This window comes from Aspergillus welwitschiae (genome assembly GCF_003344945.1).
Source record: "Aspergillus welwitschiae strain CBS 139.54b unplaced genomic scaffold BDQ94scaffold_36, whole genome shotgun sequence".
Classification (NCBI taxonomy): Eukaryota; Fungi; Ascomycota; class Eurotiomycetes; order Eurotiales; family Aspergillaceae; genus Aspergillus; species Aspergillus welwitschiae.
Genome location: NW_020798730.1, coordinates 201,675 through 225,989, shown reverse-complemented (window position 1 = coordinate 225,989; position 24,315 = coordinate 201,675). Strand labels below are relative to the sequence as shown.

At 50.4% G+C, this 24,315-nt stretch overlaps 8 protein-coding genes across 8 annotated transcripts; 4 read left to right on the top strand and 4 right to left on the bottom strand.

Moving 5' to 3' along the window:
• Positions 1-536: 536 nt before the first annotated feature.
• On the bottom strand, positions 537-2,477 carry BDQ94DRAFT_173791 (uncharacterized protein; the record flags this gene model as incomplete). Its single annotated transcript, XM_026772220.1, has 4 exons — positions 537-1,349; positions 1,419-2,113; positions 2,212-2,325; positions 2,390-2,477. 4 exons carry the CDS (start codon positions 2,475-2,477, stop codon positions 537-539), a joined length of 1,710 nt encoding a protein of 569 aa, XP_026622541.1.
• Positions 2,478-3,961: 1,484 nt separating this feature from the next.
• BDQ94DRAFT_182290 (uncharacterized protein) lies at positions 3,962-5,185 on the top strand (the record flags this gene model as incomplete). The annotated part of the gene is made up of 3 exons (XM_026774106.1): positions 3,962-4,180; positions 4,258-4,603; positions 4,699-5,185. The coding sequence occupies 3 exons, from the start codon at positions 3,962-3,964 to the stop codon at positions 5,055-5,057; spliced, it is 924 nt and encodes a 307-aa protein (XP_026622540.1). The 3' UTR covers positions 5,058-5,185.
• Positions 5,186-8,719: 3,534 nt separating this feature from the next.
• Positions 8,720-10,046, top strand: BDQ94DRAFT_162005 (inositol monophosphatase family protein; the record flags this gene model as incomplete). Its single annotated transcript, XM_026769475.1, has 6 exons — positions 8,720-8,900; positions 8,966-9,017; positions 9,085-9,173; positions 9,242-9,680; positions 9,750-9,881; positions 9,935-10,046. 6 exons carry the CDS (start codon positions 8,720-8,722, stop codon positions 10,044-10,046), a joined length of 1,005 nt encoding a protein of 334 aa, XP_026622539.1.
• Positions 9,859-11,477, bottom strand: BDQ94DRAFT_150435 (shikimate dehydrogenase family protein). Its single transcript, XM_026767580.1, has one exon. The coding sequence runs from the start codon at positions 11,388-11,390 to the stop codon at positions 10,356-10,358; it is 1,035 nt and encodes a 344-aa protein (XP_026622538.1). The 5' UTR covers positions 11,391-11,477; the 3' UTR covers positions 9,859-10,355.
• An 886-nt stretch (positions 11,478-12,363) lies between these two features.
• rad14 (DNA repair protein RAD14) lies at positions 12,364-14,186 on the top strand. Its single transcript, XM_026767579.1, has 3 exons — positions 12,364-12,818; positions 12,875-13,469; positions 13,543-14,186. The coding sequence occupies exons 1-3, from the start codon at positions 12,717-12,719 to the stop codon at positions 13,956-13,958; spliced, it is 1,113 nt and encodes a 370-aa protein (XP_026622537.1). The 5' UTR covers positions 12,364-12,716; the 3' UTR covers positions 13,959-14,186.
• Positions 14,187-14,410: 224 nt separating this feature from the next.
• BDQ94DRAFT_84069 (carbonic anhydrase) lies at positions 14,411-15,734 on the bottom strand. The gene has a single exon (XM_026776658.1). The coding sequence runs from the start codon at positions 15,628-15,630 to the stop codon at positions 14,830-14,832; it is 801 nt and encodes a 266-aa protein (XP_026622536.1). The 5' UTR covers positions 15,631-15,734; the 3' UTR covers positions 14,411-14,829.
• A 1,008-nt stretch (positions 15,735-16,742) lies between these two features.
• On the bottom strand, positions 16,743-18,942 carry BDQ94DRAFT_84071 (glycoside hydrolase family 1 protein). Its single transcript, XM_026776659.1, has 5 exons — positions 18,611-18,942; positions 18,339-18,530; positions 17,809-18,281; positions 17,143-17,728; positions 16,743-17,078 (listed from the first exon to the last, which is right to left on the bottom strand). Exons 1-5 carry the CDS (start codon positions 18,670-18,672, stop codon positions 16,940-16,942), a joined length of 1,452 nt encoding a protein of 483 aa, XP_026622535.1. The 5' UTR covers positions 18,673-18,942; the 3' UTR covers positions 16,743-16,939.
• A 2,713-nt stretch (positions 18,943-21,655) lies between these two features.
• Positions 21,656-23,955, top strand: BDQ94DRAFT_182288 (multicopper oxidase-domain-containing protein; the record flags this gene model as incomplete). Its single annotated transcript, XM_026774105.1, has 3 exons — positions 21,656-21,905; positions 21,987-22,461; positions 22,516-23,955. The coding sequence occupies 3 exons, from the start codon at positions 21,656-21,658 to the stop codon at positions 23,633-23,635; spliced, it is 1,845 nt and encodes a 614-aa protein (XP_026622534.1). The 3' UTR covers positions 23,636-23,955.
• Positions 23,956-24,315: the final 360 nt, after the last annotated feature.

Sequence of the window (24,315 nt, the reverse complement as noted above, 5' to 3'; positions counted from 1 at the left end):
CAGTTCAACGATCAACCAGTATGCTCAACTCTGATTAAAGGCCAATTACGACTAAGTACTACTTACTAGACTATGGGGTACGTGATCGGGGAATAATATCCGGAAGAAGCAATTATTGGATCATCCACGCTGATTCTGACGCAATGGGCGAAGCTGGCAGGAAATGTCTATCTAGTAAGTATTTCTGATTCCCCGACTGTCGGGGTTCACGTGACAGAGACGCTGGGGAAGTTGATGACAGTGATTGATAAGCAGCCAAACAGTCTAGACTTACTTTATTTAACTACGTATCTATTGACTGCAGAGGCGGTTAGAGATTACGAGTCTCTAGTGAATCTGTATACCATTCCCAAATCATGATTCTACAGCTACTGTCTATGAAGTGGCAATGGCTCCAATAAATGCTATTTCGATCTTGATATATAGAAAGCGAAAGCTTTTATAAAGTTCTCTTTATCTTGCCAAGGGGCCTTTGCAGTACTCTCATGCTTCCTTCCATGCCAGCATACAAACTCGCCAGTCTATTTAGTACCAGTTCAGAAAGGATCCTCACCATCATAATATGGCCCACCTTCCACATTAAAAACAGCAAGACGGGTCACCGTAAAGTCTGTTTGTCGTTCCTGCTGATCCCCATGCCTGATATCAGATCCTTCATGCTTCCTCGTGACTTCTTCATACTGCCCTGATCTCCGACGAGCGGCCGTAGCTGTGCCCCGGAAAAAGGTAGCTTGACTGGTGATAGGGTCAATTCTCACTCCTACCCTCGATTGAGTAGGGTCCCCCACGTAGTTAAGGTAGTCCGTCTGCCCTGTGTCACTTTCGCATATGGGCAATGAAGACCTGGTGTCCTCTCCACTCCATCGAAAGAGATCAAAGCTTGGCTGAAGCTGGAAGAGAAGTTGCGGAAGAGCGATCGCTGATCTTTGTATCTTCTCTGGCTCCTTTCCCTCGTTTGCAGCAGGGGACTGCGTACCACCAGAGAAGAATGCCCCCACAACAACTCTGGTCGAGTCCGGGCCTTGATGTCCCAGGAGAAGAACAAGATGCGACCGATGCTTTGGGTCATCATGGGTAGTAGGCTGTAATACATGGCTTAGACCAAGGCTGTCCGTCAGGCTTCCAGACGTCCAATCATGGCACTTTGAAAAGGTGACTGGCTTAACTTTCCGATTCCAGTCGGTTTTCTCATGGATTTCGAACGGTGGGACGAACAATGAGACTGCGCGAAGAATTCCATCCCAAGCGGAATCTGCTGATGATTCGGTATCTAGGCTTAGTAACTCGGTGGTCGGCGAAGGTTGGAATAGTGCTGCCCAAAGTTGATGAAACCATTGCTCTAGATTTGGCTAATGTGCACGATATTGTTAGTCAATCTAGCAGAGGAACTGGAAGATAGTAAACAGGATCGTCATTACCAAGATATCTAGAGCCCTGAGAACCAAGGCGGGGGCCAGGGACTCGTCCTGGTCAAGACAGAACGATCGGGCCAGGACGTTAGCCAGTTCTTCCTTCTCTGGAGTAGACCCATCCAAGGAACCGTAATGAAAACTGCGGCCCCAAGTCGTTTTGTAGACTCTGAGCCTCATGATCAGGCAGAGTAAATCAGCCAAGTCGTTGACCTTCATCTGAAACTGCACTTTCCTCCCGTCGAGTAAGCGTTCCGCCAGCGGCGTCAGCTTCTCAGGGGTTGCAGCCAATTTAGGATGGCAGGGGCATAGTGTACGCATAGTATCGATCACATCGTCAGTAACGAGGCTGGCGAAACCAGTGGCGTGTGGATGTGAGATTGCCTGAGGACTACTGAGGCCGATGCTTCGAAAGATCCGATTAATCCTAGCTCTGCAGTTACAATTCTCAGGAAAAGCCCCCCAACGACGACCGAAGCCGTCGTCTTCGATCCCGAGAAGCTTTGTGCCCTGAAGAGAGAGCAGGATCAGCGCACGCTCAAAGGCTGGCAACTCTAGCTTTCTGTCGCCTACTCCGGAGAGTGGGAAAGGATGATAGGCGTAGAAGCAGAAACAAGACCAGAGGACATCAATAGCTGTTTCTGGGATGGTGGTATCCGGATAAGTCCTGGCAAGGTGAGTTTGAAAGCTCTTTTTCGTCCAATCTGGAACAGTAATCAAGAATTCTTAGTTTGTATACAGTATGGGGTACCCGACTATCTCACTGGAGTTGTCGAGCTCTCATGTGGGTAATGATACGTACAAGGTTGCTTCTGGGACGCGTCTTGAATGCTAGATGTGTAGAAGATGGTCTGTGGTGTCACAGTGATGGTTCCTTCTTGAACTAGACAGGTGTGTAGATTAGAAAGCACAGAATCTGAATAATTCTGGTCAGCACCGTTATTTCATCCCTCAATCATACCAGCTATTTACCGACTAACCCGGTGTGGTATTGCGAAGGAACTGATCAAACTTCTTCTTCTGATCTTTGAAGAGTATGTTGAACGCTATCTTATCCAAGATGGCCATCATGACTGTTGTTCTGTAGGTCCCTCAGGGGAGGAGGAAGCGGTTTAGCCCAGGGATTCCTTTCTTTGTACAACAGATTCGTGGGCAATGAATCATACGACTTATGAATCGCCTTGTTGGCATTGATTAATCAATGGGGCCGATGCGACATGGGGGCTACAGCTAAGGTGGCCAAGGCGGAGAGCCTAGCAGCTACTAAGTAGATAGGTTAGTACCCAAGAGCCTCTCCACTACGAAGACTACTAGAGAACTTAGTACCCAGTAGCATTCCCCCTAATTATCCACAGACCGGTTAAATTGTTTTGTTTGCTGGCTAACCAACTCAGCCTTGTTACTGACCCACCTAATTTGGAGTTCAAGGGTCTCTACCTTACCTTGGCACCTTCTTAGTTCATGGCGACCACCTCATTTCGCAAGGCGCAGTGGACAAGGTTGGCCTGATGTCGGATACTAGCAGCTCTTGATGGAGCACTACATTTGATCTGTATAGAGACCATAAGAAGAGACTCTACTGCCTCTAAGTACAAGTTTAGATCGACTTGTCGGAGGTTCTCTTTCACCTGCTTCGATAATTGACAGACCATCGAGGAGCTTACCACAAGCTTTTACTCACGTCATCTAGGAAGGATCACAGAACCACTGGGCTGTGCAGTCCTGCCAAGTAACGGTTGTCGATTGGCCCCCGTTCTTAAGGAATGATAATCACAGTACCTTGAGGCGCTAGGCGATCCTAATGGGGGCCAGAATTATCGGAAGTCTGCGGATAATCCTTAATTTCTATACAATAGAAGAAAACCCTGTGGTCCTGTAACATGTCTGCTATCTAGTATCATCCATCTGAGCCCTGGGTGATCGGGTCCTGCATTGGAAATCATGATAGATATCCTACATTCACTCCTAGACACGATTAACGAAGTGATCAACCGCTTCAATTCTTATTATTTGCAGGGACTGTAATAATAACTCCAATAGATTCTATAATCAAACAAGTGGGAAATTCACATACGAAAAGGACCCTGAAGCTGCCCGCCCCCAATACTCGGTGGGGACCTCCCTGTCCTAGACGCCTGTAGGGCTCCTCGATTCAAATTGGTCCTGTTGGTCCAGGGTCCAGGTATAGAATGCTAGGCGATCGGACATGCCCTAGGCCAAAGATATGACTTTACAGCCCCTGTTATTCGTTCAATATGTCACCGGATAGTCTCATGTAATGCAATACTACTCCAGTAGCTACTGAAACCGCCCCCATCCTCTAAATTGAGTACCTCAATACATAGGAGAGCGGCAAACCTATATAATTCTAGTCCGTCAGTTCCTTTTCGTTGCTCCTCCACGCATTCATTCAACTCTAAAACACTCATTTACTGTCTACTATTGCTCTCATCACGCTCATTTTATAGACATTTTGTTCAATCGTTCAATTCGTTCATTGTTATCATTCATCATTTCTGTCTACTGTTACCGTTCCTAAATTTTGTGACAAGATGTGGTTCAGACATATCACCACTCAGAAGGCCGTCGCTTTAGCTTCTTTGCTCCTGACGCCCGGTGTATTAGCAGCTGCCATACCGCCGAGAGAAGTTGACTCGGATTTGACGACGCCCTCATTTGTAGCTGGTGTTCCGATAAACACACACGTCCCTACAACTGAAGCGGATGGCAGTCCATCCTCCGTCCCCTACTTCGGTTCTCCGGACTGCCGTGTAAGTACTAATGAAGCTTATTTCTCTCTTTTTCTCTTATTTTGGTCGCTACTGAGCTCTGACCGATTTAATTACAGTTCTGCCGTAAAGACGGCACCTCGAAGAGCATCTGGGAGATTCTCACTGGCTCGGACACATCCCAGTCAGGTACTGCTCCCAGGTCTGTTGACGGGGACTCTTTCCTGACAGAGCGATCCAACGTGGATGTGAACTATATTGCTTCCAAGATTCATGAGGTGGACCCCTTCCCCTCGGTTCCTGAAGATAGCCTTTCAGATGATGTTACTCCATCCAAGACCACACGCCAGCCGACAACTCAGGTGAAACGGGCTACTAGAACCACCGGCGATGCCAAATATAACAAGCTTAAGGAAGCGCTCGGGAAAACACCAGAGGTTGGCCAGGGCTATGCCATCAAGATAAGTATGCACTAATGCGCCCCCATTTCCAATTTGCCATACTATCCTCCTAAGTGCAATGTGCAGTGAAGCTAACAAGAGATTGAAACTTCTCTTTAGGGAGTGAACGAGCTCGAGTCGCCGGTAAGAAGGTTCCCGATCATTATTTGATAGCTGTAGGCTACGTGACAGAGAAAACCGAAGGTGGCGTCACCTATCTCAAGTTTGCCTCAGGATGCTGGGACATTCAGCTCGATGGCAAGAAGATCGAGTTCACGGACCGTGGTGCCAGCAGTTGGTATGATTGGAGCGAGACTAAGATGGAGGTGCTCGGTAAGATCAGGTCAGGCGTGGACAACACGGAGATCGAAAGACATGGGGAAGCGATTGCAGCAAAGATGAATAAGAAGGGATATAGTACCCTCTTCAACAATTGTCGGGATTTTGTGCTCAAATTGTACGCCGAAATCAAGGCTTGATTGGAGAGTTCAGTGTTCAGGCCGGACTTTCTGCCGGTCATATCATGTCAAGAGGTGCTCCGTCATGTATCCAGATAGCATTCGTTACTAGATTTTGAGTGTGATAGCTAGAGGTATTTAAGTGTCAGGTGGTTTGGGAGTTACTCCCAGAAAGTCAGGGCCTTTCTAGCATTCGTCATATGTAACCGTAAACTAGTCCCTTTGTCGGACATTACGCAAAATGAGTAACTCGCTACTGGCCGGCGATGTCCGATCGCAGTAGATCGATTGATTTACGGAGCGCGTAGCTGCCCATGGTTGATTGATTTTTGGGGCCTATTGCTAGCTAGTAGTTATAGTAGTGGTACATGGGGGCCTCGCCAAGGCTGGCCAGATGGGGGACGGAGCATTAACGGCAACTCAAGCCTCTGGCGCTTAGTAGTGCTTATTTATTCACAAGGGTGTTGAATGGGGGCCGAGAATGGCACACGCTCAACCACACAGGCCCAATGTTATCTATATCCTGTTGGTGGAGCTGGTCCAATCAGTGATAGATCTTGACTAGATCATACTTTGATTAGTCTCAAGTCGGTTATTCTGAGTTATTTCCACTACACTGTGATGTCTACGCCAATGATCAAGAAACAGGAAAAGAAACAGTTCTCAACTTCGGGTATTCACTGGATCAAATGAACGTGACTGATAGAGCGTAATAAGTACAGATGTTCTCCCTGTGGTACTATGTCCAGATCAACATAATCCTATCTAAACACCTCTAACTTGGCCTTGCGCCTATTCTACACAGCTCTACCCACGGAGCTACTAGTAAGACTTCGACAAGGTGGAAATAATCTCACAAAGCGCATTCCCATGACACTTTTCATTAACCTTCTTTTCTATCTCCTTGGTCTCTTCCTCATCGGATTTTTTTTCATCGGCATCCGTTCCTGCAGCAATTTGCCATTTCTTGTTAGCTTCGCAGCGAATTGAACCATAATAATACTAAGGGAGGCTGGGAGCAATGAATTGTTTGAGACATACTTGCTGCGATAGTGTGGCTGTCTCGTTTCACCTGCATCGCGGACTCGCCGGTAGTCTGTTCGCCTTCGTCTTCATGACAGAACTGAGAATAATCGGGTTAGAGCCCAACAAAGCCATAGTTTAGCAGGGGGTCATTAGCACTCACCTGACAGTTTGGGGCACCTTCATAAGGGAGTGAGGTTGGCCTGCCATCCCTTTGACCTGTAGGAGCTTGCGTGTTTGTTGTCGTCACAGAGACCGATGCCGGGTCAGCTAACCTTGCGGGGATAGCAGCTGCTGAGATCCCAGACGCCAGGAGCAAAGAAGATAGAACAAAGGCCTTCTGAACAGTGATATATCTGAACCACATTGTGACAACGTATATGCTGATGGTGACAAAGTAACGACTGATGATGATGATGAAGAAGAAGAGTAAGGGGTGAAATTGTGCAGTAGTAAGAATGAGTGAGAGTAACGAGGGCAACGGTGGACAAACGAGTGAATGCTAAATGAATGATTGCATAGTTTCAGTAGCAATGAGGAGGGCATGGTAGGGCTATATATAATCATCTGGTTCTCTTATATGGTACTATCAAGACACTTCATCTAGTAGTAGTCCTAGGACAGTAATATTGGGGCGGTTTCAGCAACTACCAGGGTGTAAAATTGTGCCGACTACTTACTACGACGTAGAAGGAGCAAGTCATGTTAGAGCAGGACTTGGGGGCCAGCATGTTTTCTCTAGCATATGGCATGGAGTCAAAGTAATCCGTGAATTTCTGGTGATTTGGCCCCTGACCGTGGAAGCCTAGTATCTACTGCGTTATTTTCTCTGGGACCGGAAGACTGTTGCACTGAAGGGGCAGCGACTAGTTCAAGCGGACAGGGATGGTGATGACAAGGCTGATCCAAAAGCAGCCGACAGACTCGATGAACTCCGAAAGATAATTCATGTCTCTGGACATATTTTCATCCATGTCTACTCGGAATATGCAACGTTGTTGCCAGCTTGGTTGATAGTAATAGCAGTAGCGGGGAATTAAAGTAGTATACAAGAAGTTCATTGTGCCAGCTGAGCAAGAGAAGCTCGGATAACTCTTTCTGTCATGTAGTTTGAGGGAGTACTAGACTACACCGTAGTGAATAGCAGTAAGACTGGGGCGAAAATCAGTAGTGACTTTCCATCTATCCGGCCACTACTACGTTGTACATACTATTAGTCTAATTAGGATGAACTCCGTGCGTTGCTCAGCCTCTCTCCAAGACCCACCCTTGATGGATCTGCCGGGTTGTCCCACCATCGTGATACTTTGTACTACGTGGATACAGACAGCAGTTCGCAGGTGACACTCAAAGCGAGGTCGTCTAGACCCCCCTATATATGATAAGGGTTACATGGTGGCAGTGTGGTGTCAAAGGCCAGTCCCATGAAGTTCTTTCTTCTGACATCCGGGGTTGAACAGCGGGGCGGGAAGATCGCTTAGCCGCCAGGCATCCGAAGCCAACCGTCAAAGAAGTTGAGGTCTTTGGTTTATGTTGTTACTAGCAGCATCATGGAATTTAGACCTGAGCTCTCCCCTCTAATTGCGGGTATATTAGCCACAGAGGATCTACTAACCAGTGCTACCAGGCAGAGTTCACACCTTAAGCTCTGATCTGTAAACTCCTCTCTACCAGACTTTGCCATTCTCTCCGCATCATCCACCTTGCCGTTTGCAGCAGCCTCGGCTGCTCTTCACACTAATCGGTGTCCATTGCCAGCCGTGAAGAGAAATACTCTCCCACTGACTTACAAACTTCTGTTTTCTCAGTAAAATGTTTGTCTGCTGGCTTCTGTCCAAACATCCCGAAGGTTGTGAATGTATCCCATAAGCAAATCAGTCGGGAAAGTAGCCACACAAGTTCTTTTCAGTGGACAAAAGGACTAGATTAGGGTACACACTTTATTCAAATCTGCAATACCTATGGTTTGGCCTGATAATTGTGTACTCCAGTGCAAAGGGCCAAAGACAATTGGATTCGATATTATGTTCGTCACGGAGTGACAACTAGTATTGCCAGCAAGTGCCAAACTACAGACTTGCATCATCGCATTCCACACACCCGGCAAGGACCTGGCTTTTCAGGTCGAGACCAATGCTGCCAATTGTCCATGGTCTCTTGGATACCATAGACATATTACGGACAAAATCTTATGCGACAATTGGGTGTTTTAGTAGTTATGCGACCTCACTTAATGAATTCATGTTCTAGCAGTGTCGCTGGCTTACTTAAAAAAATCCGTTCATCCGCTATCTTCTGATGAAGTCTACCAAGCAAAGTATGAGCCCGGATAACTGCTGAAGACATTTGTGATGATCTATAAAGGAATCCAGAGTTTGAGGGGCAGCCCCACCGATAAGGGCCGGGCGGTTATCGGCGGCGTCTCCGGTGAGAGACTCCATGACTCTCTCTCTCTCTCTCTCTCTCTCTCTCTCTCTCTCTCTCTCTCTCTGTGTGTGTCTGACTCTTCCTCTTCTCTTCCTCTTCCTCTCTCTCTTTCTTCCTTCTTTTCACTCCTTCCTGCTACCTGTGCTTCTATCTGGCTCCGCTGTTCCCCCCTCTAAAGAGTGAACTAATACACCACCCCCCGCCTCCCCAAGATCATCGACCCCACCACCAAAATGGCGGCCTCGGAGCTGAGTCAAGAGCAGCTGGACCAGATCTACGCTTTTGCAGTCGATCTGGGCCGGAAGGCTGGTCAGCTTCTGATGGAAAGCGTCGAGAAGCGCATTGGCGACGGAGTCTCTCAGGCAGTCGAGGAGAAGGACAGCGCCGTCGACATTGTCACCCAGACCGATGAAGGTATGCTTTAACCCGCCCACAGCCTGCCTTCGACTCGCATCTCACCAACGGGCTGCCCTGCACAGAAGTAGAAGTATTCATTAAGAACGCAATCCAGTCCAAATACCCCACACATAAGTATGTCCCTGAGTCGCCATTCCCAGCTTCCCCAGTCCACAAAACATCTCCCAGCTGACCTATTCAGGTTCCTGGGTGAAGAGTCCTACGCCAAAGGACAGTCGCGCGACTACTTGATCGACGAGCACCCAACATGGTGCATTGATCCCCTAGATGGTAACAACCCTAGCCATACTCCCTCGCCTGCCATCAATGACATGAAATAACTCGCCTCCTCGAACCAGGAACTGTCAACTTCACACACATTTTCCCCATGTTCTGCGTCTCCATAGGCTTCATCGTCAACCACCGTCCCATCATCGGCGTGATCTACGCTCCTTTTCAAGACCAGCTCTTTTCATCTTGTGTAAATCGCGGCGCATGGTTAAATGAAAAGCGCCGTCTCCCCCTCATCCGCAATCCGACTATCCCACCCATGCCGCCTAATGCTCCAAGCAAGTGCATTCTATCCTGCGAATGGGGCAAGGACCGTCGCGATATCGCCGACGGGAACCTGTATCGCAAGATCGAGAGTTTCCTGAACCTAGCAGCGGAAGTGGGTAGTCGCGGTGGCAAGGGAGGTATGGTGCACGGAGTTAGGAGTTTGGGAAGCGCCACGTTAGATTTGGCGTATACGGCTATGGGGTCATTTGATATTTGGTGGGAGGGTGGCTGTTGGGAGTGGTACGTCCTTTCAGCCGGGAGTCTTTCCTCCCTCAGGGTTGTGTTTCGCTAATCAAGTGTGGTGTGTAGGGATGTCGCAGCGGGTATTGCCATCCTCTTGGAGGCAGGCGGCCTAGTCACAACCGCTAATCCTCCGGAGGACCCGGAGACTGCGGCCATTGAAGACGTTCGACTCGGCAGCCGACTCTATCTTGCCATTAGGTATGTTACTTCTCGCCTTCTGTCCTGTAGCTGAGTACGGCATCTAACTGCAGCAGACCGGCTGGTCCGTCGGCGACGGAGACCGGACGCCAGACGCAGGAGCGCACCGTGCGGGAAGTGTGGAAGCGCGTGCGGCAGCTGGAATATACCCGGCCGGGCGCGTGAGCATCTCGGCTATAGATATACACCGTCACATACTGCTGATAGAATATCTATAATAGTTACTGTACTACAGAGAAGCGACCAGGAAGGAAAGGGATGAAGACATCATATTGCACTATATACAGCAGCCAGATCCACGTATGTACCTAATCAAACACACGTCATATCTATCATCGGGGGCCTCTTTACTGAGCCCTGTTCTGTTATTTTTGGTCTTCCATAACAAGCAATGCACCGGGTATGCGAGAGTCTATACAGGAATGAATCATCGTGAAACATGTCGGATGTGAGGGAATAAGGAGGGGAAGAAGATTACAGAGTAGCCTTCTGCCTCTCTGCCAAATTCTTGGCCACCACCTCCTTGACCATATCCAACAAGCCCGGAACAGCAACCACATCTTTTCCAGTCCAAAGCTTGGCCTGCTCCAGACCCTGCCAGAGCAGCGCCTCCGAGCCAACAATAACCTTCCATCCCGCGGCATCGGCCAACTCGGCAATCTCCGTCCAGATAACAGGGTGGTAGCACATCTCCAAAATAACGCCCTTAGGCTTGCCATCGTCCTTGGCGCCCAACAACGCCGTCAGGACATTCCTGGCACGGATCTCCTCCTCGGTCTTGGGCGGGTAGTTGGGGATACCCGAGACAATAGCAGCGGGAGTCTCCAGCGTCTTCGCAACCTCCGGATCCGTAACGGGAACCAAGGGCGCCTTATCCGCGGACGGGTTGCGCTGCTGATCCTCCTCCATAATGGCCTGAACCTCACTAGCATCACGGTTCACAATGTAAATCTTGCTGGCGCCGAGCCACTTGCGCATAACGTAGATGGCGGAGCGAGCGGTACCACCACCACCGACAACGAGGGCAGGCTTGCCAGCGAACCGTTCGGCAGCGTTCACGGTGTTCTGGACGAGGGCTTCGCGGATACCGATGCAGTCGGTGTTAGTGCCGACGTAGGAGCGGGAGCCGTCGGCATTGTCGCGCAGGAAGATAGTGTTGCAGGCGCCGGCCTGGCGGGCGTCCTCGGTAAGGTCGTCCAGGTGCGGCATGATGGAGACCTTCCAGGGCATAGTGACGGAGGAGCCGACGAACTTGGGGTTGGCGCGGATGGAGGACAGGAAGGTGTCGATGGGCGGGGAGCGTGTGTACGGGGGAGGGTAGGTGGCGGAGGTGCCGCAGACGCTGGAGAGGGGGATCTGAATCCAGTTCAGCCCGAGGTGGTTGTAGATGGCGGCATGGAGAGGAGGAGAGAGCGAGTTGAGGAGAGGGTGGCCGTAGAGGTAGGCAACGCCATCCCGGTCCTGGGGGATGGTGATGGGTTCTTCGGGTTGGGTGTTGGAGGATGCCATGTTGGGCGGGTTGGTAGATTGGCAGCGATTTGTGGGAGATCGCAATGAATTGTTTCGAAAAGGAAGAATTGGGGGGGAAGGGGGATGGGGAAAGAGAGAAGGGGAACTGCGAGGGGATGTTTTAAGGCCCCGCGGGCCACCGATGGCGGAGAAACGTTCGAAGATGGATGGAAGCGGCAGGGTGAACCCTTTCCCGCGCTGGTCTTCCGCCGGCCAAGTGCTTTGCCTAGCCTTAGGCCCTCCTAGTAGTAGTTCAATCTTCCCCGGAATCTCCCCGAACTCAAAATCACGCACGACATTATTCACCACCAATGAGGTGCAGATCGGCTAAGTCTAGGGAGTTCTCCTACAGGTTGGTACGGGGTAAGAACGCTCGGATACTGCAAAAGAAAAAAGCAACGCTTTGACCTTTTCGTTCAATAAGTTGGGGTCTTACTACTGGCTTCCCCATTCATGCTGCTTTTATTACAAAATTTGAGTTCACTACCGTGCGCAAGCGCAACATTAAACCCCCGACCACTGTTAATAATGACTTTAAGCGTGAGCAAGGAAGTGATACTGAAAGTGGGCTTCCGTGAAATAATTTGGGCTCCCAGAGATCGCAGTCCTTCGCCCAGCATGATGACTACCAACCACCCCCAGAAGTAACTATCAACTATGCTAATTGAATGTACACACACGGAGCAGGCATGAGGAGCTCAAACTCGTTTACTCGATTTAGGGACCCACAGGTTTTAGCCGCGACAACAGAACCCTTGGCACGAAAGCCGTGGTAAATGGTTCATCTGCTTCTGCCCGGGTGTTCATGTCCGGCTTCTAGTTACAAGTTGTCTGGGGGGGAGTTACTGGATTCTCCCAATAGATGTGACCTTGCATCCTTTGTGCAAGTATTTTTAACATCAATCCCCATGTGGTGGCTATATCATGGGTAATTTAGTGAGTTATTGCACTTCAAAGGCCGACATTATTCGTTCCTACCTACAATGGAGGTGGCTGCCCACCTATGTGCCGTTACTTGTATGCCAGATATGGGCTTGCCAAGGTGACATACTTCGAGGAAAAGAAGCTGTGGTAGACATTGGTGTGCGTAAAAGGGATGCCCACCCTCTAGCATGAGCCTGTTTCTAGCTGGATATTGGAGGACACCAATAGGTTCCTTCTCCCCCATATTAAATCACGTGAGTAGTATGCGGAGGATTCGCTCGCCGGTTATCGACCCGGCGATAAACGCGCCGACGACTTTCCCGCCTGATAACGCCACCCTTGACCATTTCGCAGTTCTTATCGTCAAGCTCGTCCTCTCCCAGTCACTCTTTCACAGAAGAAATGGTGACGGAGGAACAGTCGGCTCCGCCACCCGAACGCGGGATGAGCACGCCAGGCGATCTCAAGCGGAATCCGCTAACCCCAGAGCAATTGCGGAGAATAGTACATACTATGATCACGGTTCCTCTAGTTCGGAGCTGACACGATATTGAATCCAGGAAAACAATCGCCAGAAAGCCATAGCAATACGAGAACAACGCGAAGCCGAACAAGCTCGAGCACACAATGCTGATCCTTCGTCCACCAAAGGTGTCAAGCGAACCTACTCCTCCATGACTGCCTCCGATCCTCCGGCGACTCTGCGCGATGCGGCCTCTACAGATAATCGCCCACTAGATGGCATCAAGCCGGCGCGCAACTTTACCAAGTTCGTTGAATACGACTTCTCCAAGATCACCGACACGAAGGGTGGGTTCTTGACTGAAGAGGATGACCGCTACAACAAAGCCCTTCATGTTCGGGATGAGAAGGCGGAGCAGAAGCCAGCGCACATGACGCAGAAGGAATGGGAGCGACAACAGCTGCTAAAGAATCTCCATCGAGATCGTGCAGGACCCTTCGAACCGGGGCTCAGTGTGTTGGATGAGCGGACACGACAGAAAACGTGCCGAGAGTGTGGCAGCTTAGAAATCGACTGGAAATGGGAAGAAGCGCTCCGGTGCTGTGTCTGCCATGCTTGCAAGGATAAATTTCCGGAGAAATACAGTCTACTTACCAAGACCGAGGCACGAGAGGATTACCTCTTGACCAATCGTGAGTATCCCCCTGCACAGGTTTGCGGCATGGTTTGCCACTGAGCGTTCGCTGACGACGGGCCCAACTGCAGCCGAACTTCAGGATGAGGAACTCCTCCCACACCTGGAGCGCCCGAATCCGCATAAATCAACGTGGAATAACATGATGCTGTACCTACGGTATCAGGTCGAAGAGTACGCCTTTTCCGCCAAGAAATGGGGCTCACCCGAAGCCTTGGACGCGGAGTTTGAGCGACGCGAGAATGAGAAGAAGCGCCGGCGGGAGGTCAAATTCAAGAGCAAACTTGAAGACCTCAAGAAGCGTACACGAGTCGACGCATACCGACGAAGCCGGCAAGGAGCGACCGGGGGTAATTTTGGGGATGACTTGGGGGGTGGTGGACGACATGTACATCAGTGGGGAAGATCGGTCGAAGATCCCAAGACGGGGATTGGGGTCAAGAAATGCGTTGACTGCGGGATGGAAGTCGAAGAACTCGAGTTTTAAAATCATCAATGAACACCTTCCTGTACATACAAAGTCGTCGCATTGTCCTGTCATTCTGCACTTATCCGAGACTCCGAGTGTACGTCGACTCGGTTGCCAATTCCTGCCTCAGGTAGATACCGCAAAGCGCCAAGCGACCTGGCTCCGCGTATTCTTACCGAACAGGCCCTCCGTAATCTAAGTACTCTACTAATATTTGGGGGGTATCATCGATAATTTTCCACAATGGAAAGAAATAGGTACGAACGAGAGGAATTACCTAACTATCCCAGGTGCATAAGATCCTGGAAGCATGCCAGGATGTTCACCAAGATCATCCCGAGTCAATGCCGCTTCGGCCGGGACTATACCCAATCCAGCCGACCCGGGGATCCACCAAGGTCCCTCGACTTTCCCAGCCGGGCAGGAGGCTGTTACATGCGGAGACAGCAAACAGAATAACTAATGAATGGTTCGCGTTCTGATGTAAGGTCAAACTAGTCTTCGGGGACTGCTTTCCCTCTCAGGCTGCGTCAGCTTTTCTTCCTCTTCCTCTTCCTCATTCTCTTTCTCTCCCCTCCTCTTCTTCCCCGACAATACACAGACCCTTCAGCCCACTCTTCACTTCCTCCATCCAGTTTTATTCTTGCATCATCTGCCACTTGTTTCCTCGATCAACTACGCTAGAGGACTGCAAACAGTTCATCCATTTGATGGATTTCTCATGATGGATGGCGCAATTACGCTTGTCGGGGTGAATGGTGAAGAATGGGGAATAAGGATTATTCAAAGATGACGAATACATCGATGTCTGCTAACACTCGCTGGTCGCTGAAAAGGCAAAAGCAACAGATAGAATGGAATCGAGAATATACAACCAATGCCCCCGCCCCTAGATGTCGGTCTTGAACGATGTTAGGCGCGCCTTGATCGCCGCCTCCGACTCATCGGTGTCCAGCTCCCGAAGAACACCACTGCCAACATCATATATCAACCCGTGAACCTGAAGACCCCGATCTTGTACGGCTTCCAGGATTACATTCTTCTCCTTCAACAGCTTGACCCCCTCCAGAACATTCAACTCGACCAGCTTAAGGTTGGCTTCGTCGGCCGGCAGCGAGTTCAGCAGATCCAGGTGTTTCGCGCGGAGCTGGCGCAAAGGCAGCAGCCAGGGATCAAGAATACCCAGTTGTTTGTTACCCAGTGCTGCAGCAACACCACCACAGCTGGTGTGGCCGCAAAGGACTACGTGCTTGACCTGCAAGTAGCGGACAGCATATTCGATCACAGCTGAAGAGCTCAGGTCGCCGGCATGGAGGACGTTGGCGATATTGCGGTGAACAAAGACATCGCCCGGTTTGAGACCAAGAAGGGTGGTCTCAGGGCACCGAGAATCAGAGCAGCCAATCCAGAGGATCTCCGGGTGCTGGCCGACGGCGAGTGTGGGGAAGAGCGAAGGGTCCTCCTTGGCAATCTGCGCTGCCCAATCCTTGTTCTGATGCAGAGCAGAGGTGAAGCGATCTGAAGGGACAAAATTAGCACACGCTGGCGGCTTGGTGGCTGAAAAGCAAGCGGTTTGTCGATATGAAGTCGTGATTGGGTGGAAAAGAAAACGGCGAGGGGTATGAGGAACACCGGCTCCACAGCCCTGGTACATTTGTCGCATTCGCAAAGCACGCCTCGTGAAATTCATAATGGCGTGAAGGGGCTATGGAAAACAAGAAAGAGAAGGGTTCGCTCAATCGGAAAGCCAAAAAAGAACCGCAGTCAAAGGAGGATGAGTCACTCTGCCTGTGGCACAAAGGGGGTTGGCCTTGTGGGATCACGGAGCCAAATCCAACAATCACAATCTGGCCCTGAAGGTATGCATACGCTCAATGAAACAGTGGTACAGGAACGAGGATGCAAAGATACGGTGCAAGTTCACGGTGCTCATGGAGTTGGGGAGGGTGGATAAATTTCGTGGGTCGCGGCCGCTTTGCGAATCTGTCCAGGAACATGTCCAGGAACGCCAAGAAAGCATGCCTCCTGGGTTTGTTCTCACGTACCTGTGCTGGTGGTCGACGCCATGATAGCTGATTCTGGAGAGAGCTGTTCGAGGGAAGTCTTGCAATAATATGACGGTTGGATACTTGGATTTGGAAACTATGGAGTATTCTGAGCTGGCAAGGGGGCACTCCCTTCCTTCTCCCCGCCGGAATCCGGGGGAGATTCTCCTGCCACTTCCAGACCTGCAAACAGTGCAAACTCTCACCACGTGAGGGCCTCACCGGAGCCCCGAAAGTGCCCGTCGGTCATGCTACTCTCCAATCATGCAATCACAGATAAGCATCGAATAATTGTCTGATCACTGTTTGTTCTATCTCTCGCTCTGTCCCGCTGTCTTACGAGCCACGCCGGAAGCCCGAGCAAATGTCGCATGACCGCTCGTGTATACCACGGCCTTTTCAGTCCAGTGAATGATCCCATCGATTTGGCTCAGCCTGCCTGTGCATTCTGATGTCCCAAAACACACAGCTCGACCTACTTCCTTCTGCCCGGTCCTGCTTGGTTCGACTCAAAAGACCCGCAGTCTGGTCTAACAAGCCCACACCCTGCAAATACGGCATGCCTGTGTTGTAAGCAGAACGCGGCTCCCGATTCCGCTTCGCTCTGCTCTGCTATTCCTATCATTCATCTTTGCTATGGTGTCACCGCGTCGATGCTAGGTGTATCGGCCCTAATTTCGCGAATTGCGGTGAGTGAGCCCATTTGACGTGGTAGGATCCTCGGAATTTCAACCCCGCGGGGTGTGTAAAGCTGTAGACCCCCACGTAAGAGTCGATACTATTCTTAGACTCGTGTGCAGTAGCTGTCCCACTACGCTTATTCAAGATAGAGAGCTGGAATCTGTCCTACGAACTTTAATTGTCTTACGACATAAAGGCTGTGATTTCTCATTCCGTAAGCTATGCCCATGAATGACATAATTAACAATCGATGCACTCCTCGCAATTAAATACTCATATCTTCTCGATATACTGGCTGAAAATCTGGCCGATCTGTTTTGCACTGTCCTTCGGGATCCTCTTTTGGCCATGTTCGTAGTCGACGTAGGTCGACCCAAACCGGGTTTCGTAACCTTCAGCCCATTCGAAGTTACTAATCCGGTCAGTAAACAAGCACCCATAATGCATCCAGGGAATAAGCATATCGCAGTACTTACTCCATTAAACTCCAAGCCATATAAGCCCTCACATTCACCCCATCCAGCGTGTACGCATCAGCCATAGCAGCAATATAATCACGGAAGTACTGCGTCCGGAATTCATCCTTCAGCAGCCCCTCCACCGGCAAGTCATTCTCGCCCTTCAAGCTCGTCCCATTCTCAGTAACGTAGATCTTAGGCTGACCGTACCTATCGCTTAGCCATTTCAACAGCTTCCGGAACCCAAGTGCATACGGTCTCAGCCATGCAGACTGTGTCTCTGGGCCGATGAACTCGCCCTTTTTGTTCTTGAGCAGGATCTCCAGATTTCCGGCAGTATCGTTGGGATCCGCTTCGCCGGTTTTGGCTTTGATGTAGTTGGCGCAGTAATGGTTCATGCCGTAGAAGTCATTGCTGCCGTGGACGAGAGCGATGTCTTCTGCGGTCCAGCTGGGGAGTCGGTCGCCAAGCTGCTTTATCATGCTGTCTGGATACCTTCCGTGATAGATGGGGTCTGCAAACCAGGAGATGGCGAATTCGATCTTGCGGTCGCAGGCTTCGATGTCGGCCGGATTCTCGGGATCCCAGGGCTCAGCCCAGTCTCCTATATATATGGGCCGCGAATTGAGCAAAATAATTGGAAACATTAAGTCAACAGACAGAACCGAAGAGTGTTATACATACCGTTAAGTGTGATTCCGATCTCCCCACCATCTCTACTCTTGAACTCCTCTCGGTAGATCTTCACCGCAGCTCCATGAGCCACGAGGATATTGTGCCCCACGATCCAGCACTCCCTCGAGCTATCTCCCTCTGCGCTCTTGCTCCGATCACTCGTCCGACCGGGAGCAAACTGACCGACGTTATACCCAAGGACACTGGAACACCACGGCTCATTGAAGGTGATCCAATGCTTGACTTTCGAGCCCAGGGCCCGGAACATGACTCGAGCGTAGTTGGCGAAATCCGCAACGAACTCCTCCTTGTTGAGAAGCCCACCGTAACGCTTGTCTAATGCATCGGGGAGATCCCAGTGGAACAGTGTCACAAGGGGTGTGATCCCCGCTGCTAGAAGATCGTCGACGAACTTGACATAATGTTGGACACCCTTATCGTTGATGGGGTCGTTGCGGCCTCCGAGGGGAATGATGCGCGACCTGGAGGTTTAGAATTCAGTTCGGCTCATTAACCGTCGGTCATGACATCATTCTCACCATGAGATTGAGAAGCGGTAAGCCTGAGCACCGCATTCCTTTAACAGTGCGATGTCTTCAGCTGTACGGTGGTACGAGTCGCATGCTACGTCTCCGTTGGCTCCCCCGGCTATCTTGCCCGGGATTTTGCAGAATGTGTCCCAGATAGAAGGACCACGGCCATCTTCGGTTACTGCGCCTTCAATCTGGTAGCTGTGGATGAGCAGATTAGCACTTTGCTTGTGAAATGCAGCTTCGGCTGAGTGGGGAGAAGAACACGGGTGGAAAAATACCTGGCAGTCGCGAAACCCCAGAGAAAGTCCGGAGGCAAGGTTGAAGCTGTTGCTGAACCCATGTTTGAATGATAGAAGATGAGGCAATTGCAATGAAGAAGAAGATCCAGAGAAAGGAATCAGGCAGCAACGATGGGATGGATGTTTATATAGTAGATCATGTTGGATGTCCGCCAAGGAGGATGAATCCACGCTAAAGAAAGTGGAGAAAGCGGAGAGGGTAGTACGACATCAAGCAAGAAATGACTAGTAGGATTCAGACATCCCATGGACATCCCATGATCCAATCCTTTCTGACTTCAGGAGACTAACTGGAAGTACTTAGTAGTAATTGAGGGGGGATGGAAGTTGCTGGGGGCGCGGCTGGACGGGCCGACCTCCGAAGTACAACAGGCATAGCGCGGTTTACTACTTAGCGACTACTATATACTACTTAAGTTACTACTAACCATCTACCAAGTATACCACGATGGAACAATATGGCGGGGTTGCCAAGATATACTCCTGTGGTAAGTGCACCCAGAACCAATTATTTATCCATGCTAGTCTGCGCCACCAAACGCGTTGTGAATGTGCGTTGGAGATGCATTTCCGATTGATGCCTCTGCCAGGTTCCGAGGCGGGACTGGGTGACGTATTTATTGTCAACAGAGGATGCTGATCCAATGCAACTCTACTACGAACTAATTTCTTGTTCTACAATACTCCCAGCCTCATAGTGATTTGGACAATGTTGCCCAAGTTCATTGATCCTTTCACTACTCAGTTCACTCATTTCGAGTTTTTATTGTTCTTATGACTTGTTGGTGAACGCGTTGGTTGTTGATCAATAGCTGCGGCGATGGACCGCGGAGGCATCTGTTAGTAGTATCGACCGAGTCAAGTCCCCCCCCCTCCATGCAGACCTGAATTGCATAGGCCGCGGGCTAATCTACGAATCAAATACCAAGCGAGCATGTTTGACAGGCACGTCAGTATGACTGGGTTTTTGCCATGGAGCATGCAACTCCGCAATCCTGATCCGAATCGCTGTCTCAAACACACGGTTCCGATTTTGAGAAAGGCCGACAGTATCGGAACAAGATGAATCGACCAGAAAGTTACCCGACGGGCTCATGTAGCTCATGCATGACACTGAGCCGAGGAAGCAAGGAGAGATCTAACAATGCGCTTGCAGATATTTCCCGAGAACCCCCCTAGATGGATGGCAGGCACTCTATAGTGTGGAACCTATCGGGCTCGATAAATGCTTATGCAAAAGTACTCGATGCATATCCTGCAGGAGATGAGGCATCTCAGAGACAGGCAGCCCAGTCATTCCTCTGGAGGTAGACGCGTGCGGGTAAATATTTTCTTGACGATGCTAAAGCTCCCTGCCATGTAATGCTGCGGGTTCGTTACTAAAATACTATCCTCTTGATAGGTCTCTCATTGATGGCTTCTGTTAGAAAAGCAGAGAGTAATTCTTAGACGCTCTGATCTGTTACTTCTAGAATTCAGCGCAGCCACACCTCCATTGCTTTGGCTAAGGGGGCAAATGCCAGAATCCAGATTTGGCTACCCAGCTATGACAAGACAACTAAAGAGAGCAATCCAAGAGCTGTGATATGCCAGATAGCTTGAGCCAGATAAGTGAGTCTGTAAACAGGCCCTCGTACACTGTCAGCATACCGTATGAGGCAAAAGTGCTATTCTGTACGGAGGCGGCCGGTCAGTTCCAAGGCAGCAACAAGATGGTTCTGGTGCTCATCTTTGCTTCTAAACCCAAAGCATTCCCATTAGTAGGATGTATAATTTAGTGCAGTGCGAAGCATCCAATTCAGATGGAATGGACATCTGGGGTGGTCTCCTGTCGTGCCTTGTTTTGCAGGGAGGTGGATGGCCGAAACCGGTCTCCGCCTCATGGCATCTGACAACTCGAGGTCGGAGTATGCCATGTAGAAACAGGATAGGGAATCGGTACAAGCCGTCCGCGCTTGCGGGAGATCCATGAGTAATACGCTATGATCCACCACGAACCTGGGGACTTGTCGATATGCAAGTGGCTTGATGTTGAGGATGATCACGGAGTGGCGTCCGATCGGACCCAGATGGGTGAGGGACGGATGCGGGCAATTCTCGGCCAGCAAGGCAGGGCCTGGGCTATACTATGCGGGCCGGTCTCAGCGCACCGGCATGTCTATTATTATTATTACTTTTGTTGTTGTTATTGTTATTATTATTCCTTTCCGAGGAACAAAAAGTAATGCTGTCTAGAATGTCGGGCTTCGACGCAAGCACAGTGCTTTGCGATCAATGACTTTGTCTTGCACACCTTGTACTTCTCACATTGAGATAGAATAATCTCAATCTCTAGAGCAGAGCGAACCAAGGGTTGCGACCGGGTTGATCCTCCCGAAGAGAGTGGGACTAACAGTGGGGAGGAGGAACCACAAGCGTACTATGGATAGGATGTAGTACACTAGTATACTGATAGACTAGTATAGCAGTAAAGATACTACTAGAGAGAAGGTTCACTTGGGTCAACGCCACAACTGACCAAGTATCAAGATACGTAGGATACGGAGTAGAGATGATGGTTTCCCAAATGTTTCCCAGTTATTGTCTGCTTTGTTTGCGGCAGGCCAGAGAGATCACGTGCACCGAGCGCAGCACCGGAAGCGAAAGCGATCGAGGATCGAGATCGGAGACGCCATCCTCGCCTCATTCCACCCTTCCAACCCCTACTGGGAAAAAGAGATGCTTCCAACACTATGAGCGCACTTGAGTCAATCTCGCTACCGCATTCCTCTGCATTCCACTCCTTAGGCCGACATTGCTGGCCCGAGTTCGGTAAACTATCTTTTAATGCTCCAGCTCTGGCGAAACCTGCCCAAATCCATCATAAACAAGCACAATAACAAGTATGGCGGTCCCAGCATATAAGTCCGGCCCTCGACCGGGTCAACATCTTAGATCGTATCCATCGCACATCCCTCCCCTGCTCATACTGGGTTATCTCGTTGATTATCCGCCTCCTCTTCCAATCCTGGCACTTCTCCCAGCATGAAGTGGTCCCATCCCAACGCGCTGGTTCTGCCAGTCCTGTCGTGGCTCGTCCAGTTCTCCTCTTCCCGCATCGTTGACTTTAGACTCGACTTGACATGGGAGGATAGCAATGTTGCGGGTATCTCCCGTAAGGCAATTCACACCAATGGCCAAGTCCCAGCACCGAATATCCGCGTGAACCAAGGCGACCAGGTGAGAGTTCTGGTCAACAACTCAATGCCATTCGGCACCACGGTCCACTGGCACGGTAAGCTCATCGCAGCGCGGCAATCCGCCCCTCCCAAACCTCGAACCTTGTCCTGTCGGCTACTGACTTATACGAAACTAGGTATCGCTCAGTATGGCACCCCATGGTCAGACGGGGTCCCGGGGCTCAATCAAGAAATGATCAAGCCTGGTGAGCAATATAGATATGAATGGACGGCCACCGACTACGGCTCCTACGCCTATCACGCCCACACAAGAGCTCAGATGGACGATGGTCTCTATGGTGCTATCTATGTAGAACCGCGTTCAGACGTGCAGAGGCCGTTTAGCAAGATCAGCACCGTCCCGTATGAACTCCAAGCCATGCTGCAAGCTGAAAAGAACACCCATCCAATCATGCTCTCCGATTGGCGAGCTTTCACCTCCGAGGAGACTCTGCAGATCGAAGAAGACTCTGGGGTTCAGGCGACCTGTGCTAATGCCATCTTGGTAAATGGTAAAGGGGCGGTCATCTGCCCCCCGCAGGACCACATCAATGCCCTCACCCGATCGGGTGAATGGACTGCGCTTGGAAATAAAACCATGTCCGATATGGGGTAAGTCTACTAGCTTCGGCCTTAACCTCGACCGGTTCACTCACCATATACCAGCTGTATGCCACCCCTTGCAGCCCGTCTGGGCGGGTTTCCGTTCGACGAAACAAAAATCCCGCCGGGATACTATCAGGGTTGCGTACCGACCGATGGGGAGCAGGAAGTGCTTTCTGTCGACCCGAGGACCCGATACGTCAGCTACGACCTCATCAGCCTACCTGGCACGTCCAACTTGGTTTTCTCTATCGATGAACATCCTATGTATCTCTATGCGGTCGACGGCCGCTACGTCGAGCCCCTAGTAGTCGATGCGATCAATGTGTACGCCGGAGCGCGGTACTCGGTCCTTGTGAAGCTAGACCAACCCGTTAGCATATATACCGTCCGCGTTGCTAACAAGTTCGCAAACCAAATCATCAACGGCACCGCCATCATGTCCTACACCGGCTCCCAGCCAAGCCAGTTCAACACCTCCGCACCGTACATCAATGAAGTCGGCACTGCGCTTGGTCATAACGGCACTATCATTCTCGACGAGGCTGACATCGTTCCCTTTGATAATGAGGCCCCTGCTCCCGAGCCTGACCAGACCCAGATCCTAAATGTCAAACTCTATAACGCCTCCTATCGCTGGACCCTCGGCGAAGCCAGTTATCCCATGTCCAACGAGGATCTTACGCCCCCGGCACTTTTCAATTACTCCTCGATCCCCTCCGAATACACCGTCATGACCAAGAACAACACCTGGGTGGACCTTATCTTTAATATGTCTACGATCGGACAGCCACAGCACCCGATTCACAAACACTCCAACAAATTCTATGTCCTCGGTTGGGGCTACGGAGTATGGAAATGGTCTACCGTGGCTGAGGCACAGAAAGACATTCCTGATAGCTTCAATTTGGTAAACCCTCAACTCCGCGACACCTTCCAGACACCGCCATCGACGCCAAACCATAGCTGGCTGGCGATTCGCTATCATTCTGTCAACCCCGGTCCGTTCTTCATGCACTGTCATCTGTCCATGCACGAGAGCGGTGGGTTAGCCGTGGCCCTGTTAGACGGGGTGGATGCGTGGCCGACGGTACCAGACCGGTACCAGCTGCCAGCGTTGGCAGACCCGGAGGAGAATACCCCAACAACGCATGGATTGATGGATCATCCTGGCTTTGACTAGCCTCCACTATCTCTTGATGCTGACTGTTTCCCTCGTATTTATCACTCGCCACCTTGCATATAGCCGGCGTTCTGTCAGCGGGCTTAGGGCGTTGGAGTTATGTTACTGGGTTCTGTTTCTGTTCTTGCTTGATGGATCTTTTTCATGCATGGTTCTCTCATAGTTACATCTTGTTCTCTGGCTCTGTTTCGGTGTCCATTTGAAATTACATGAATTTGTCTCCATATACTTTGAAGAAGGGCGTGGTTAATCGGCTGCCGTTAGCATGCATCTGTTCCATATTATTTCCATATAGCGTCATCGAGCTCGCTTTACGTGACACCTAATACCGCCCCGTCAGAGGAGCACCTATCAAATTGGCTCTGCCACCGTATGATATCACTACTAATACTACCCTTACTGATCGATATACAGTATGGGTCCATACACTGCCGTCGCTCCCTGTGCGGTGTTACAACTACAGTGAGGCATAAATTCAAAGAAGGGGGCTGAACTGAATCAGTAGATAGGCTGCGCATACTACGACTAAGTATGAATGTCCACTAACCTGGCGCAGTAGATCAACCTAGATACTAGTATCTCCGAACTCGAGCCTCGAGTCTCCACTCTTAATGTCAGCGCTCAGTTCTTAAGGCATTACATGCTACCATATGCCACTATTTAGAAACCCTCTGAGTGGA

What these genes read in the sequence shown, in the direction of transcription:
- BDQ94DRAFT_84071 (XM_026776659.1), bottom strand. Translation starts at nt 18,672, where the DNA reads ATGGGTTCAGCAACAGCTTCAACCTTGCCTCCGGACTTTCTCTGGGGT. An exon ending in GATCGGAATCACACTTAACG is followed by an intron (nt 17,729 to 17,808) that starts GTATGTATAACA and finishes CCATATATATAG; the next exon opens with GAGACTGGGCTGAGCCCTGG. An exon ending in ATGGCTTGGAGTTTAATGGA is followed by an intron (nt 17,079 to 17,142) that starts GTAAGTACTGCG and finishes TGACCGGATTAG; the next exon opens with TAACTTCGAATGGGCTGAAG.
- rad14 (XM_026767579.1), top strand. Translation starts at nt 12,717, where the DNA reads ATGGTGACGGAGGAACAGTCGGCTCCGCCACCCGAACGCGGGATGAGC. An exon ending in CAGAGCAATTGCGGAGAATA is followed by an intron (nt 12,819 to 12,874) that starts GTACATACTATG and finishes TATTGAATCCAG; the next exon opens with GAAAACAATCGCCAGAAAGC. An exon ending in GGATTACCTCTTGACCAATC is followed by an intron (nt 13,470 to 13,542) that starts GTGAGTATCCCC and finishes GCCCAACTGCAG; the next exon opens with CCGAACTTCAGGATGAGGAA.
- BDQ94DRAFT_84069 (XM_026776658.1), bottom strand. Translation starts at nt 15,630, where the DNA reads ATGAATTTCACGAGGCGTGCTTTGCGAATGCGACAAATGTACCAGGGC.
- BDQ94DRAFT_150435 (XM_026767580.1), bottom strand. Translation starts at nt 11,390, where the DNA reads ATGGCATCCTCCAACACCCAACCCGAAGAACCCATCACCATCCCCCAG.